Source organism: Gallinula chloropus (genome assembly GCF_964237585.1).
Source record: "Gallinula chloropus genome assembly, chromosome: 26".
NCBI classification, from domain to species: domain Eukaryota; kingdom Metazoa; phylum Chordata; class Aves; order Gruiformes; family Rallidae; genus Gallinula; species Gallinula chloropus.
Genome location: NC_140111.1, coordinates 2519175 through 2535677, shown reverse-complemented (window position 1 = coordinate 2535677; position 16503 = coordinate 2519175). Strand labels below are relative to the sequence as shown.

At 69.0% G+C, this 16503-nt stretch overlaps 1 protein-coding gene across 1 annotated transcript; it reads left to right on the top strand.

The window, feature by feature from the left end:
- Positions 1-454: 454 nt before the first annotated feature.
- CACNB1 (calcium voltage-gated channel auxiliary subunit beta 1) lies at positions 455-11758 on the top strand. The gene is made up of 13 exons (XM_084275676.1): positions 455-539; positions 1586-1705; positions 2933-3055; positions 3222-3358; positions 3464-3540; positions 3857-4002; positions 5560-5640; positions 5743-5801; positions 6109-6218; positions 7034-7185; positions 7296-7391; positions 8485-8670; positions 9723-11758. Exons 1-13 carry the CDS (start codon positions 504-506, stop codon positions 10155-10157), a joined length of 1758 nt encoding a protein of 585 aa, XP_084131802.1. The 5' UTR covers positions 455-503; the 3' UTR covers positions 10158-11758.
- Positions 11759-16503: the final 4745 nt, after the last annotated feature.

Here is a 16503-nt window from a genome sequence, read left to right as displayed (position 1 = left end):
GCACCTCGTCTGACACCACCTCCAACAGCTTCGTCCGGCAGGTAAGGGGTGGGGGGGCCGTCCTGGGGGGGGGTCCTGCCTGCCTGTGGGGCCCCTCGCACCCCCAAGGACCGAGTAGGGGTCTGGATATACGATGTGGGGGGAGTTCGGGTTGAGCCAGACCTGTGCCCCCTCCCCGCTCTGTGTTGGGTGCTGGGGGGGGTCTGTCTGTGTGTGTCCCAATATTGGGTGGGATTGGGGTCCCATAGCCCCCCCCCCAGGGGCTCGCTGGCAGGGGGCAGGGCCCTGGCATCGCCTGGCTGGCATCAGAGCTGCCTTCCCCAGCACCGTCCACCTGGCAGGGCTGCTGGCTTGGCAGTAGCCCCCCCCCCTCCGGCCCCCCACCACCCCCCCCGGCCCCCCCCCTGCCCAGCACCGGGCTAAATATACCCGGGGCTGAAACCTGACCCAGGGGCGCCCCAGCCCAGCGCCCGCCCGCCCCACTCGCCCCCGGCCCTGCCACCATGGAGATACCCAGCAAAGACCACCCCGCCGCCCCGGTGAGCGTCACCCCCCGTCCCACAGCCCCCCCCCAGCATATAACCCCCCCCACCCCGACCCCAGCACCCTCCCACCCCGGCTCTGCCCTCGGGGCGGGGTCCCCGTCGGCTCTGTGGGGGTTGGAGCGGGTGGTCCCGGGTGCTGGTGGGACACTGGGGTGTGGGGGTGAGGGCATCGTGACTGGACCCCTGGTGACCCCCCCCCCCAAAAGGCCTGTCCAGTCCCACCATGAGGCTTTTGGGGGGGCTGAGGAAGGGCCAGGCCCCTGGCAGTTGGTCTCTGCTCCATTGCTTGTGGGGAAGGGGTGTCCTGGGGGGGCTGCTGCCCCTTGGCTGTGAGGGGAGTGCCCCCCCCACATCCCCGGTGTTTGAAAGGGCAGATAGGGGCTGGGGGCTCCGGTGGGGCTGGGGCCATAGTAGAGGGGTGGGGGGCACCAACCCCCCCCCAGCAGTTGCTGCCTTTGCCATCCCCTGTGGCACCCACTGCCCCAGCGCTGGGGGACCCTGAGGGTCTCCTTGCCACCCCCCTGCTCAGCCTCTGGGGGGGCAAACAGGGTGTGGGGGGGGTCTGCAATCCCACCCCAGCTGGAGCCTTGTCCTGGGGTGACCCCAGGACACCCCACAGCCCCTCTCCCCATTGCCGTGGGACCCCTGGGAGGTGACACACACACACAGAGCACCCTCCCCATGGCCCTCCCTTGGGTGGGGGGCAGTGAGGGGGGGGTGGGCAGGGGCAGGGGGTCTTTGCTGCCGTCCCAGCTCTGCGCAGCGGCCCGGGGAGGCCGGCGGCAGCGGGACAGGAGCGGGACCCGGCTGGGTGTCACGTTCCGTGGTGGGAACAGCTGTGCCGGGGCGCTCGGCCTGCGGTAACCCCGGGCAGGGCCTGCCCCGGCCTGGCGAGCAGGGCCCAGCGTGCCCAGAGGCCACGGGGATGGGCGCCCGGCCCTGGAGAGGAGGGTCCCTCGGAGGGGGCTGGGGTCTCGGCACTGGTGGTGGTGGTGGGGGAACGTGGGGTGGGCTGACCCCTCCTCTCCCTGCTCTGCCAGGGCTCAGCTGAGTCCTACACCAGCCGCCCCTCGGACTCGGATGTGTCGCTGGAGGAGGATCGGGAGGCGCTGCGGAAGGAGGCCGAGCGCCAGGCCATGGCACAGCTGGAGAAAGCCAAGGTGGGGCTGGAGACCCCCACCCAGCCCTCGCTACCCACCCCCCCCAACGTCCCCCCACCTGGCAGAATGGGACCTGCTGTGGGAAGGGGCTGACCCCAGGTGCAGGGACCCTCCCCACACCCCCCCTCTCCATCCTGCTCTCCATCCCTGGGGCATCCTGTCCCCTGAAACCACAGCCCCAGGATCGCTGGGTGGCAGGGACCCTCCCCACACCCCCCCCTCTCCATCCTGCTCTCCATCCCTGGGGCATCCTGTCCCCTGAAACCACAGCCCCAGGATCGCTGGGTGACAGGGACCCTCCCCATGCCCCCCTCTCCATCCTGCTCTCCATCCCTGGGGCATCCTGTCCCCTGAAACCACAGCCCCAGGATCGCTGGGTGGCAGGGACCCTCCCCACGCCCCCCCCTCTCCATCCTGCTCTCCATCCCTAGGGCATCCTGTCCCCTGAAACCACAGCCCCAGGATCGCTGGGTGGCAGGGACCATCCCCACGACCCCCTCTCCATCCTGCTCTCCATCCCTGGGGCATCCTGTCCCCTGAAACCACAGCCCCAGGATGGCTGGGTGGCAGGGACCCTCCCCACACCCCCCTCTCCATCCTGCTCTCCATCCCTGGGGCATCCTGTCCCCTGAAACCACAGCCCCAGGATGGCTGCGTGGCAGGGACCCTCCCCATGCCCCCCCCCTCCATCCTGCTCTCCATCCCTGGGGCATCCTGTCCCCTGAAACCACAGCCCCAGGATGGCTGGGTGGCAGGGACCCTCCCCATGCCCCCCTCTCCATCCTGCTCTCCATCCCTGGGGCATCCTGTCCCTCGGAACCGTGGCCCCAGGATTGCTGGGTGGCACTGGGAAGGCAGTGGGGGTCTACTGGGTGGAACTGGGAAGGAACCTGGCTGGGTTCTCACCTTGGCTGAGCATCCCTCACACCTCAGCCGGAGGCCTAGGGCAATTAGCTAATGAGGGACTCAGTGGCCAACTCAGGGGACACAGTGGCCAACTCAGGGGACACAGTGGCTGAGGCGCCCTGGGAGCTAACGAGGGGACCTCGTTAGCTCCCAGGGCGCCTCAGCCACTGTGTCCCCTGAGTTGGCTCCAGTGAGTGGCTGCACCCATGGGAGCCAAACCAGCCCAGCAGGTCACATCAAGGGGGGACCAGCTGCGGGGTGGTGGGGTGGTCTCTGTGGTTTGGGGTGGGGGGAAGACACCCAGCCCTCTCCTGTTGGCAGACGAAGCCGGTGGCCTTTGCTGTGAGGACGAACGTTGGCTACAACCCATCAGCCAGTGACGACATGCCAGTGCAGGGCATGGCCATCTGCTTCGAGCCCAAAGACTTCCTGCACATCAAGGAGGTGGGGACCAGGCTGGGGTGGGGGGGGGGGTCTCAGTGGGGGGGGGTGATGCTGGGGGAAGAGGGGGATGAACCCTGAGGGTGGGTATTGGGGGGGGGTTTCAGGTGTCTCCCCCCCCCCTCTTTTCTCTGTCAGGGGAGACACCTGAAACCCCTTGTACTTGCAGAAGTACAACAACGACTGGTGGATCGGGCGGCTGGTGAAGGAGGGCTGTGAGGTGGGCTTCATCCCCAGCCCTGTCAAGCTGGAGAACATGCGGCTGCTGCAGGAGCAGAAGATGAGGCAGAACCGCCTGAGCTCGAGGTGGGGTTCATCCCCCTCACCCCCCACCTCCCCTCAGCTCCACCCCCCCAGACCCTCCCTTCCTTGCTCACCCCAAAACCCCCTCTCTGTGCTTCTCCCACCCAGCAAATCGGGGGACAACTCCAGCTCCAGCCTGGGTGATGTGGTGACGGGGACCCGCCGGCCCACCCCCCCGGCCAGCGGTAAGAGTGTCCGGTGTCCCCACAGCCCCTGGCCTGAGCGGGGCAGGTCCAGCCTGGGGGGTTCTCCCTCCCCCCCCCAATGCTGGTAACCCCCTCCCCCATCTGCAGCTCCATCCCCTCCGCCCCGGGTGCAGACAGGCGGGTGCATCCCCCCCTCCCCTCTCCCTGGGGACCCCTTCTCCTTCGCTTCTTCCCCTTCCCACCCCCACCCCCCTCCCGTTCTTCCCAGCCCCCCCATCTCCATTTCCCCCTTCTTCCATCGCCATTACCGTTTTCTTCTCTCCCTCCCCGGCTCTGGCTGCCCCTCCGTCCCCAGGTGCCCTGGACATGCCTAGCTTTGCCTTTGACCCCGATGAGTTAGAGGAGGAGGAGGCCATGGAGACCCACCGCTCCCCTCAGAGTAGCGTGAGCAGTGTCACCACCCCCCCCGCCCACACCAAGCGCATCCCCTTCTTTAGGAAGGTAACGGCACCCCCCCGGCCCCGCGCTCGCCTGCTGCACCCTGCCTGCCCTAACACTGCCTGGGAGGGCTGGCGGGGGCACCCGAGGGGTGCTGGGGGCCACGTGCTGCCCCAGCACCCTGCTGCCTGCGCCAGCACGGCGTGGCCCCACGCCGCAGCAGCATGGGCATGAGCGGCTGCAGGGGGTGGGGCAGCGGGGGTGTCCCCTCTGCACCTTGGGGTGGGTCAGGCCTTGGCTGCCTCCCCCCATTTGTCCATGGGATGGATCAGTCTGTGGCTGCCTCCCCCCATGGTGCATGGGATGGATCAGTCCGTGGCTGACTCCCCCCCTGGGATCTATGGGATGGATCAGTCCGTGGCTGACTCCCAACCCCCCAGGATCTATGGGATGGATCAGTCTGTGGCTTGGCTGACTCCCCCCATAGCCCATGGGATGGATCAGTCCGTGGCTGACTCCCCCCCTGGGATCCATGGGATGGATCAGTCCGTGGCTGACTCCCCCCCCCAGGATCTATGGGATGGATCAGTCCGTGGCCGCCTCCCCCCATAGCCCATGGGATGGATCAGTCCGTGGCTGACTCCCCCCCCAGGATCTATGGGTTGGATCAGTCCGTGGCTGACTCCCCCCCAGGATCTATGGGATGGATCAGTCCGTGGCCGCCTCCCCCCATAGCCCATGGGATGGATCAGTCCGTGGCTGACTCCCCCCCAGGATCTATGGGTTGGATCAGTCCATGGCTGATTCCCCCCCCTCAATCCGTGGGATGGATCAGTCCGTGGCCGCCTCCCCCCACGGTGCATGGGATGGATCAATCCACAACTGATCCCCCCCTCCCTCCGTGGGATGGGTCGGTCCGTGCCCCCCCACCCCCGTTGCCTGGAGCCCCCCAGTGTGCGCATGGTGTGTGCCAGCACGGCCGCTGTCTCGCCTCCCCCGCCAACAGGAATGGACCATTCCCCGCCCACCCAGCCTGGGGAAGTTCGGGCGCAACCACAGCCCGGGGCGGGGGGGGGGTTGTGTGTATGTGTGTGTGTGTGTGCAAAAGCTTAGGGGGGCCAGCAGGTCCCAGGGAGGGGGCAGCTCGCCAGCCCCCATCCCGCCTCCAAGCCCCATAGAACCCCCGCTTGCCCCCCACCCCCCTCCCCAATTAACTAAGAGCAGGGCCATGCTCCAGGCGAAGCCCGGCCGGGGGGCAGCCCCCGGGGGTGGCCCGCAGCCCCCCGCAGCCCCCCGCAGCCCCCCGCCCGCGGGTAACACGCATGCCTTGTTTGTCTCCTCTCGCCCCCCCGGCCCCGCGCGGCCCCTCGGGACGTAGCGAAGCAGAAGCAGAAATCGGTGAGTAGCGCCAGGACCCCCCCGGGACGGGGCGGGACGGGACCGGGTGGGGTGGGGTGGGGTGGGGAGCCCCCCGCTTGCAGCCCCCATCCCATCCCCCCCCCCTATCTCCCCTTTCTTCATCCCCAGCGCTGCCCCCGCAGGGCACGAGCATCCCGCGGCGTGTCCCCGGTGTCCCCCCCGGCCCCGCCAGCCCCGCTAACCCCCCTCCCCATCCCGCAGGCCGAGCATGTGCCCCCGTACGACGTGGTGCCGTCCATGCGGCCCATCATCCTCGTGGGGCCGTCGCTGAAGGGCTACGAGGTGAGTGTGGGGGGGACGACGACACGGGGGGCACACACACGCACGGGGGGGGGCACACACAGAGCCCCCCGGGCCCATGGTCTCACCCCCTGCCCTCCCCAGGTCACAGACATGATGCAGAAAGCCCTCTTTGACTTCTTGAAGCATCGCTTTGACGGCAGGTGAGTGGGGTGGCTGCGTGGCTGGGGGACCCCCAGCATCACAGAGGGGGTGGGGGGGCCCTTCACCCCCCAAAATCCCAGGGGGGACCCTCAGCCCTGCCCTTTGGAGCTTGTTTGGGGCGAGGGGGACTCTTTCCCCTGGGAAGCAGGAGTCCTGTGGCTCCAGCTGCGGGCAGCACCGTGCATGGGGTGGAAGGAATGGGATGGAAAGAGGGTCTGGTTCTGCCCCCCCCCCCCCCTAAAAGGGTCGGGGGGTGTGTGGAGGGGGTTGTACTCACTGTTGCACCCCTGCTTGTGCATCCCACAGGATCTCCATCACTCGGGTGACAGCCGACATCTCCCTGGCCAAGCGCTCCGTGCTGAACAACCCCAGCAAGCACACCATCATCGAGCGCTCCAGCACGCGCTCCAGCCTGGGTAAGGCAGCTCTGACCCCCCCCTTCCCCGGGGGCCAACCAGCACGACACCCCCAAGCCTCCATCTGTATCAGCCTGGCAACCTCCCAGCCCCCAGCCCAGCCATCCCCGGGGTGCTCATCCCGCCTGCGCTGGGGCGCAGCTCCTGGGGTGAGGTGTGGGGGTTCACTGCAGGGTGACTAACACGGGGGGGGGACCCGGGGCTCTGCACAGCCCCAGCTGGTTTGACTCAGTTTCCCTCCTCCTCCTCCCCCCCTTTTATCTTCTCTCTGTTGTGTTTTTCTTTCCTTTCCTTCTCTCCTTTCCTTTGGGGTTCCTCCCCCTCCATGCTGCTTCCTTCCTCCCCTGCTCCTGATACAGATGTCTTGGGTATGTAGCTTGGACCCACCGGGACCCCTGGCAGCCCCCTGCCTGGTGTGAGGGTGGGTGGGCAGTGGGGGATAAGTCCCCTTGGATCCCTCCTGGCCATGGCCAGGCTCTGGGGTGCAGCAGGCTTCGGTCCCCTGGGCACAGTCTGGAGGTTGGGGACACCCAGGTTACACGGCTCCATCTGATCCCCCCACCCCAAACATGTGGGACCTGGGGAGCTTTTCCCCATCCAGCACTGGGAACCCACTGCCACCTCCTTCCAGCCCTGAAACCCCCCCATCCCTGGGGCTGGGTGGACGCTGGAGCAGCCAGGTCCCAGCACAAGCCCCCTCCTCCTCCTGTCTTCATCCCATTCCCCTCATCACATGTCCCAGCAGCCATCCCCACAGCCCCCACGTGCTGTCCCAGTCCCCTGGGCTGTCCCCTGACTGTGTCCCTGCCCGGCAGCCGAGGTCCAGAGCGAGACGGAGCGCATCTTCGAGCTGGCCCGCACGCTGCAGCTGGTGGCCTTGGACGCCGACACCATCAACCACCCGGCCCAGCTGGCCAAGACCTCCCTGGCCCCCATCATCGTCTACATCAAGATCACCTCCCCCAAGGTGGGTACAAGCCCTGGGGTGGGTGGGGGGCAGCCGCAGCCCCCACCTTGGGATGGGATGGGGTGGGGAGCCGGGTCCCTGCTGCCACCCTGAGCCTCCTCCTGCCCCAGGTGCTGCAGCGGCTGGTGAAGTCCCGGGGCAAGTCGCAGGCCAAGCACCTCAACGTGCAGATGGTGGCCTCGGACAAGCTGGCACAGTGCCCGCCTGTGAGTCCGCCCAGTCCTGCCCAGTATCGCCCAGTCACACCCAGTCCCTCCCAGCCCAGTCCCGCCCAGGCCAGTCCAGTCCAACCCACCCCCCCCAACTCCACCCCAGCCCTTGCCCACAGCCCCAGAGCTCCTGGCTCCGCCCACCCGCCAAAGGCTCCGCCCCCCCCAGCACCAGTGCTCCTTCCAGAATCTCCCCCCATTCATTGCTGGCACAGGCCCCGCCCACACGGCCAGAGCCCCCGCCCACATACCAGAGACCCCGCCCATAAAGCAAGAAGCCCCACCCACGCCCTCACAAGCCCCACCCACATGGCGGTAGACCCCACCCACATGCACATAATCCCTGCCCACATGGCTTAGGCCCCGCCCACGTGGCCACAGGCCCCGCCTACATGGCAAGAGCCCCCAAATCCAGAAGCCCCACCCATAAAGCAAGAATCCCCGCCCACACCCCGACAAGCCCCACCCATGTGGCTGTAGACCCCGCCCACATGCCCAGAATCCCCGCCCACATGACCAGAGCACCAAAGTCCAGAAGCCCCACCCACACACCCAGAAGCCCTGCCCACATACACATAAGCCCCGCCCCCATGGCCAGAGCCCCCCCAGGGCCGGAAGCCCCACCCATAAAGCAAGAATCCCTGCCCATACCCCCCACAAGCCCCGCCCTCATGGCCCTAAGTCCTGCCCATAGAGCCAGAGGCTCCGCCCATAAAGCAAGAAGCCCCACCCACAATCTCACAAAGCCCCACCCTCGTGGCTGTAGACCCCCACCCCCACACCCAGAGGCCCCGCCCACATGGCCAGAGCCCCCCAAGTCCAGAAGCCCCACCCATAAAGCAAGAATCCCTGCCCATACCCCCACAAGCTCCACCCACATGGCTGTAGACCCCGCCCACACACCCATAAGCCCCGCCCATACAGCCAGAGGCCCCGCCCATAAAGCAAGAATCCCCCATACCCCCCACAAGCCCCACCCACGTGGCTGTAGACCCCGCCCACACACCCATAAGCCCCACCCCCGTGCAGAAGCCCCGCCCCCACCCTGCCCCACGCTCTGTGTGTGTCCCCCCCACCCCCCCATCCCCAGGAGATGTTCGACATCGTGCTGGACGAGAACCAGCTGGAGGAGGCCTGCGAGCACCTGGCCGAGTACCTGGAGGCCTACTGGAAGGCCACGCACCCCCCCAGCAGCACCCCCCCAAACCCGCTGCTCAACCGCACCATGGCCACGGCCGCCCTGGCCGCCAGCCCCGCGCCCGTCTCCAACCTCCAGGTACAGGTGCTCACCTCCCTGCGCAGGAACCTGGCCCCCCTCTGGGGGCGGGGGGGCCCCGACACCACCCCCAGCCCCCCTGGACCCCTCGAGGAGCACGCGCTGTGAGCTGGCCGCGGGGACACGCGGGTGGCACCGGGCCCCTTCCCTGCCCCCTCCACGCTGCGCCTGGGGAATCGCAGCCCCCCCGCCCAGTCCCTCCCCCCACACACCCCCACCCCAGCCCTAGGAGTGGGACCATCCTCGGGAGCCCCCACCCCCCACCCCAGGGAGCTGGGGACCCCCCCCCAGTCGTACTGCAGCCCCCCAGGGTGGGATCATCCCTGGGATCTCCCTCCCCTGGGCTCTGCTTTCCCCCCCCCTTTCCCCAGGGATTGGGGCCAGCCCTGGGAAGCTGCTCCCTGCCTGGGAGAGTCAGGGTCTCTCTGGGCATCTGTGCCCCCTCCCAGGCCTGGACCCCCCCCAAGGATTGGGGCTCCTGGGGATCTGCCCCCTCCCAACCCCCCTGGCAGTGTCGGTCCCCTCCATGGCTCCCTGGGGGCTACTGGGGTGCCAGAGCCCCAGCCCCCATGCACCAGGGCTGGCTGGGAGGGGGATGCAGAGCCCAGGGGATGCTGAGCCAGTCAAGGTGCTGAGCCTGGGGGGGGGGTCCCACAGCACCCCCCAGGGCAGGACGCAGAGGGGTGACATGTGTCCTGTGTTGTCTGTTGCTAATGCTTCCAACAAGCAGGATGCTGCTGACACACCAGCCCCCACCCTGCAACCCTGCCCACGCTGCCCTACCCCCCCCCCACACCCCCACACCCCATCATTCCCCTTCCTGCCCTGGTGACACCCCCCCCCCCGCCCCAGCCCCATTTGCCGGTGGGCTGAGACCTGTCGCCGTCGTGTCACGGGTGAGTGGCGCATGGTGTGGGCAGGCCAGGCTGGGCAGGAACGCATGTGCCCCCCCCCAAACCAGACAGCCCCACAGCTAACCCAGCCCCCCCACTAACCTCCCCTGTCCGTCCGTCTGTCCGTCCTTGCACGGTGTGGTTGCTTCTCCTAACCAGGGCCCGTACCTAATGCCTGGGGAGCCGCCGCGCCAGGGGGAGCACGGCCACCTCCGCCCGGGCCCGGGTGACGGGGGGGTCCATGCTCAGGCCCGAGCTGGCCCCCCGCCCGGCCGCCCGGCCCCCCGCAGCCTGGCCCGCCAGGACACCATCGACCTGGAGACCCCGGGCAGCCGGGATGTGGCCGGCCCGGAGCCCGGCGAGTCCTGCTGCATGGACACCGAGACCGACCCCGGCCAGGAGGAGCCGCCGGGAGCCCCCGGGGCCGCGCCCCGTGTGCCCCCCGCCGGGGCCTGGGATGAGGATGGGCCCGAGGGCCGGGGGCTGCGGGGCCCAGCCAAGGGCCGGGATGGCTGCGGCCCCGACGCGCCCCAGGGGCTGGGCCTGGACCAGCGCCAGGCTGAGGGCTGGGGTCACGACGTTTACATGCGTTAGGGTGAGGGGGTGCAGGCAGGGGTGACCCCCCCCTACCCCCAGGGTTGGGTTTGGGGAAGGGGAGAACCCCACTCGTTGCCTTTGTGCCCACCCCCGAGCCTGGAAAACTTCACCATGGGGAGCCCCTGCTTTGCCCCAGGGGCTCCCTCCTTAATTGAGGGGGGGTCCTTACCCCCCCCCATCCCTGCCACAGCCCCCCCAGCATCATCTCATGGTGCCTCGGGCACTCCCTGCCCTGTGGGGAGACCAAGTGACCAAAGGGGACCCCGGGGCGGTGTGGGGGGGCTCTGCCCACAGCCGGTGTCTCCCCATCCCTGCCCCTGGGCACTGGGGGGGGGGTCCATGCCCCCCACCCAGCCCAGCCCTCACCTGTTGGCTGCCCCCCACCCCCCTGGGTGCCCCCGCTTCTCCATGGTGCTGTTTGCCACCCGGCTGCAGGGGACCCCTGAGCTGGCCGTGGCGGTTGGGTGGGGGGGGTCCCTGCCAGCTATGCCCCCCCCCTCTCCCCCCCCCCCCCAGCCAGTGCCTGCAGCCTGGCATTGCAGGGCTGCAATCCACAGCCCCCCCCCCACCCCCCAGCAGCTGGGGGGGGTTTGGGGTGCATGCGTGTGCGGTGTGTGCAAGGCTTTGGGGGTCCCAGTGCCACAGGCTGTGCTGTGCCCCCCCCCCCGGGTGCTGCCTGCCTTGGGGGGGGGTGGGGGGGGTGTTTGCATGTGTTTGTCTTGGAAGGGCTCTGCTTGAATTTTGGGGGGGTGGGAGGGGGTGGGGGCAGCAAATCTGAGCCAGTTTGGGGGTGTCTAACACGTGCTAACAGCTGCCCAGCCCTGGCCTGCCACAGCAGCGCCCCGTGAGTCCCTCTGCCCTGGGGGGGGGTCCCATGCTGCCCCCCCCCCTTTTCCTGGGATGGCCGGGGTGCACTGGGCAGCGCCAGGCCCCTGTTGTTCCCCCCGCCCCCCCAAAACCTCCCTGTGCCACCCCCTTCCCGCTGTGCCTGTCTGCTCTCGCCCCGTCCAGCCGTGTCTGTCAGTCTGTCTGTGAGCCTGTCTGTCCCTCCCCCCCTGCCCCACAGGGCTGCCTTTGCCCACCCCACCCCTCCAGCACCCTGGGGCACTGCCTTCACCTGCACCCGCCCCCGGGGTGCCCCTCGTCCCCTCACCTCTCTGGGGTGTCACCGCACCAGGGTGAGCTGAGGACACCCCCCATCCAGCCCTGACCACGGGGCTGGGTTCACCCCACTTACAGGGGCAGCCCCTTGCCCCTCCCTGGGGTGATGCTGAGGGGTCCCCACGGTCGCTGCCTTACCCAGACCACCAGCCTTGCCAGCCCGGGCTGGGGGAGGGGGGGGCACTCAAGGGCAACCCAGCTCTGCCGCTGCCCACCCACCTCCACCCATTGTGTGCCTCAGTTTCCCCCTTTGGGTGGGGGGGTGGAACTCAGTGTCACTGCCTGCCAAGTGCTTTGAGACCCCCCTTGCCCCCAGGGTGGCCAGCACCTGGGTGTGGGCTCCTTTCCCCCCCACCACGCCCGGGGGGGGGGGGGGCAGAGGGACGTCCCGTATTTATGTCACTCCACAAACTTTATTTAAAAGCCCCAAAAAAGTGTATTTTATTTATTTATTCTGGTTGGTTGGGGGGGGGGGGGAGGGGGGGAAGGGGACACGGGGACTCGCCCCGCTCGCTTGGTTCTTTGTAATAAACATTTCGGTGAGACCTGCCCCTGGCTGTGCCTGGTGGGGTCTGGGGGGTCTGGGGGGGGGACACACACAGAGAGGGGGTGGGACACACAGAGAGGGGGTGGGACACACAGACACACACGAGGTCTGCAGCCACCAGCGCTGAGACCGGGCACAACTCAGTTCTGCAGTGAGTTCCCCCCCACCCCCAGGCTGAGCTTTCCTGCCTGGGGCAGGGGAGGGGGATGGAGCTGGGTACCTGCCCGGCTCCTCTGAGGGGATGGAGACCCCAAGCAGGAGGCGGCGGCCCTGCTGCGGCCCCGCTGCCGGGGTGAGGGGCGCTGGCAGCCCCCGGGCGCTGGGCCGGGGGTTCAGCGGCGCTGGGCCGGCTCCGGCCGCGCTGGTCACGGGCAATGAACAGGCTGCGGGCGGGCTCAGGGCTGCCGGCACCTCCACTCGCTCTTCTCCGGCCAGTACTCGAACGCCTTCCTGCGGGGACCAGAGGGGACAGCGGTGACACTCGGTCCCTGCCCCATTCCCCCCACCCCAACCCCGGTGCCCCCCCCCGCCCCTGCTCCCCATCCCCGGCTTGGGGGGGGTCCCACCCGCCCCCTACTCACTCTCTGGCGGGGGGGGCGGCCCTGCAGACCAGCCCGTGCTGGCAGGGGCAGAGCTGGTTGATGCTGAAGGCCAGACCCCCGGGGGGGACGTGGCAGCTCTGGGCCAGCGCCAGGCGCGGCCGGCAGACCCGCTCGCCGTGCTGCCGGGCGCAGCAGCCGCCAGAGCCGCAGTCCTCGTCCTGCTGGCACCGGGCTCCTGGCGGGGTGGGAAGAGGGGTTAGGGGCTGCGGGACACCCCCCACACCCACCCATGCCAACCCCATCCCCACCCCCCCCATCCACCACCACCACCCCCATCCCATCCCCTCCACCCACACCATCCCTATCCCACCCCCTCCAGCCCCCACCCCATCCCATCCCTCCTCCACCCACCCAATCCCCATTCCAGCCCTCCCATCACAGCCCCCCTCTACCCCATCCCCATCAGCCCCCCCTATCCCCATCACAGCCCCCTCACCCAATCCCCATTGCAGCCCCCCCAGCACCCCATCCCACCCCATCCCATCCCATCCCATCCCTCCCCCACCCACCCAATCCCCATTCCAGCCCTCTCATCACAGCCCCCCCCACCCCATCCCCATCAGCCCCCCCAATCACCATCACAGCCCCCTCACCCAATCCCCACTGCAGCCCCCTCACCCCCCATCCCTCCCCCCCATTCCCATCCCAGCCTCGCCATCCATCCCCTCCCCATCCCTCCCCACCACTCCCACCCCCATCCCAGCCCCCCCAATCCCCATCCCAGCCCCCCCCCCCCCCATGCCATCCCCATCCCACCCCTCCCACTCACCCCCCCCCCCTCCCCAGCCCCCTGCTCACCCTCCTGCCCGGCGGGCACGGGCTGCTGGCACTTCCCAAACATGCAGAGGAGCCCGTGTGCGCAGTGGGTGTCGCGGCGACAGTACTGCCCGGCGGGGCGTGCGGGCAGGCACAGCCCGAAGTGCTCGTCACAGAAGTGCCCGGGGGCGCAGGGGCTGGCGGGGCTGCACGGCGTCACCTGCGGGGGGGACACACACCCCATGTCAGGGGGACAAGCCCCATCCCGAGCATCCCTCTCACCCCATCCCCGAGCACCCCTCTCACCCCATCCCCGAGCATCCCTCGCCCCATCCCCGAGCATCCCTCTCACCCCAAGCCCGAGCATCCCTCGCCCCATCCCCGAGCATCCCTCTCACCCCAAGCCCGAGCATCCCTCGCCCCATCCCCGAGCATCCCTCTCACCCCACCCCCGAGCATCCCTCTCACCCCATCCCCGAGCATCCCTCTCACCCCAAGCCCGAGCATCCCTCTCACCCCATCCCCGAGCACCCCTCTCACCCCACCCCCGAGCATCCCTCTCACCCCATCCCCGAGCATCCCTCTCACCCCATCCCCGAGCATCCCTCGCCCCATCCCCGAGCATCCCTCTCACCCCATCCCCGAGCATCCCTCACCCCATCCCCGAGCACCCCTCTCACCCCACCCCCGAGCACCCCTCTCGCCCCATCCCCGAGCCCGGGACTGGCCAAAAACAGCAGCACGGGCCAAACCACTTTGTTCCCACGTTAGAAAGTGGCGGGGGAGGGGGGCGCTGGGGGTGTAGGAGCGTTTTAGAGGGGTGAAGGCCAGCCTGGGGAGACCCAACCCCCGTGGGAACCCCCCCCCATTGAGGCTGCAGGGTTTTCTCTCGGGAAAAGAAAACCCGGCAGTGATGGGGATGGGGTCTGCGGTGCCGGGGGAGGGGGGAAAGGGGGGAGGAGCCCGTAAAAGTCCTGCTCCAGGTGAGGCTCGAACTCACAACCTCGGCATTGCTCCGCGTACTGCCCTATAAGTACCGCGCGCTGACCGATTGCGCCACTGGAGCGCCCGGCGCCGCCCGCCGCGCCCGCGCTCCCTCCCGGCCCGCACCCCCGGCCCGGCCTCTGCCCGCACCCCCCCTGCACCCCCCCACCTCCTCCTGCAACCCCCCCGCCTGCACCCCCCTCTCCCCTCCCTGCAGCCCCCCCTCTCTTCCTGCTTGCCCACTCCCCCCCCCCCCAGCCCTCAACACCTTCTGCACCCCCCAGCTCCCACCCTACCTGCCACCCCTGCTGCAACTCAACCCCCTCCTCATCTCCTCTAGCAGCCCCCTACCAGGGGCAGTATCCCCCCTCACCTCCTCCAGGCTGTACCCCATCTCCTCCAGCATCCCCCCTCCCTCACCTCCTCCAGGCTGCCCTCCATCCTCCCAGCATCCCCCCCCCCCACCTTCTCCAGACTGACCCCCAGCATCTCCCCCTCACCTCCTCCAGGCTGACCCCCCATCTCCCCCAGCATCCCCCCCTCACCTCCTCCAGGCTGACCCCCCCATTTCCCCCAGCATCCCCCCCTCACCTCCTCCAGGCTGACCCCCCCATTTCCCCCAGCATCCCCCCCCCCACTTTCTCCAGACTGACCCCCAGCATCTCCCCTCACCTCCTCCAGGCTGACCCCCCATTTCCCCCAGCATCCCCCCCTCACCTCCTCCAGGCTGACCCCCCATCTCCCCCAGCATCCCCCCCTCACCTCCTCCAGGCTGTCCCCCATCTCCCCCAGCAGCACCGCCCCACCTTCTCCAGACTGACCCCCAGCACCCCCCCTCCTCCTCCAGCCTGTCCCCCAGAGCCCCCTCACCCAGGACACCCCCCTTACCTCCTCCGGACCGTCCCCCGGGCCAGCGGTTCTGCCCAGCGCGGCGTCCTGGGGCGGGTGCCCGGGCAGCGAGTACATCCAGGCCCAGAGGTACCCGGAGGCGGCGGGCAGGAGCCCGGCGAAGAGGCAGAGGACAGCTGGGGACAGCGACATGCTGCTGGCGAGTGGCGCTGGGTACCCCGACCCGGGGCACGGGGGTATATGTAGCCCCCGGCGCATCTCGGCCCCCGCTGCTCAAACTGTTTGCCCCCCTAATGAGGGGGGAGGAGGCAATCAGGGGTTAAGGGATTAACATAATTGCCAGCCTGCCCCTGGCTGGGGGCAGCAGCCCCAGAGTAAACGGCCCCCTCGGAGCAGTCTGGCTCTGGCGCCGGGGAGGCTCCAGCGCCGGCCCTGTGCAGCCTGGGGTGCCCCCCTCCCCACCCCGCTACCAGCCCCTTGGGTGTCCCCCCAGTTTGGGGGGTGATGGGTGCCAGCACACAAAGTGGCTCCGTGGAACGTGGGAGTTTGGGTTCCGGGGTTCGTTCCCTTCCCTGGGGGGTGGGATGTGGGGGGAGGGGGGATGCGGAAGGAGAGAGCGGGATGGGGGGCCGGGGGGCACACGCCGCGACCCCCAGGAAGGGCAGCGGTGGGCACACAGTTGGTACCCGGCCTGGGGTGTGTGTTGTCCATCATCCCCCCCCCCCCTCCCCCTGCAGCCACATCTGTCCCTGTGCACACAGCTGCCCCGGGGGTGACAGGGGGTGACAGTGGAGGAGGGGGGGGTGGCAGGGGGGTGACAGGCTTTGCACCTTCCCTAACGGCTTTGCAAACGAGGTGTTTGCGTGTCCTTATCTCCCGGCTGAGCTGGCACCGGGCAGAGCCGCGAATGGCTTCCCCTGAGCGGATCCCCAGACAATGCCACCGCCGGGCCCCCAAACACCCGGGGGGGCCGTGCCACACTCCCCCCCCCCCCCCCCCGCGACCTCCCCAATACACTTCGGAGCGGGAAGAGCTGCCCCAAGGCTGGTTCTCAGTGGTATGGGGGCTGCAGGCGATGCTTGGGGTGGGGGGGGGAGTGGGACAGGGTGGGAACTGGAGGCTGGCTGGGAGTGGGGTGCACCAGGGTCCCCCCCTCCTTTGTGCTCCAGCGATTTGTCCTGCTGGGAAGGGGTCCCCTTCTCTGAGGGTCTGTTGTCTTGGGTGCTGCCTCCTGCCTCCGCGCCTCAGTTTCCCCACCTGGAAAACGGGAGGTGGGTGGTGGGGCTGATGGGTGACACGGGGCAGCTCAGCGATGGGGATCCCCCCCCTCCTCAACCAGGACCAGTGGCTGGAAAACCATCGCAGCTGCTCGCACCGACCCCCCCACCCTCTCTTCTCCCCACGGCCCAAGAGGTGCCAGTGCCCAGGGCGAGCCGCGGGCCCC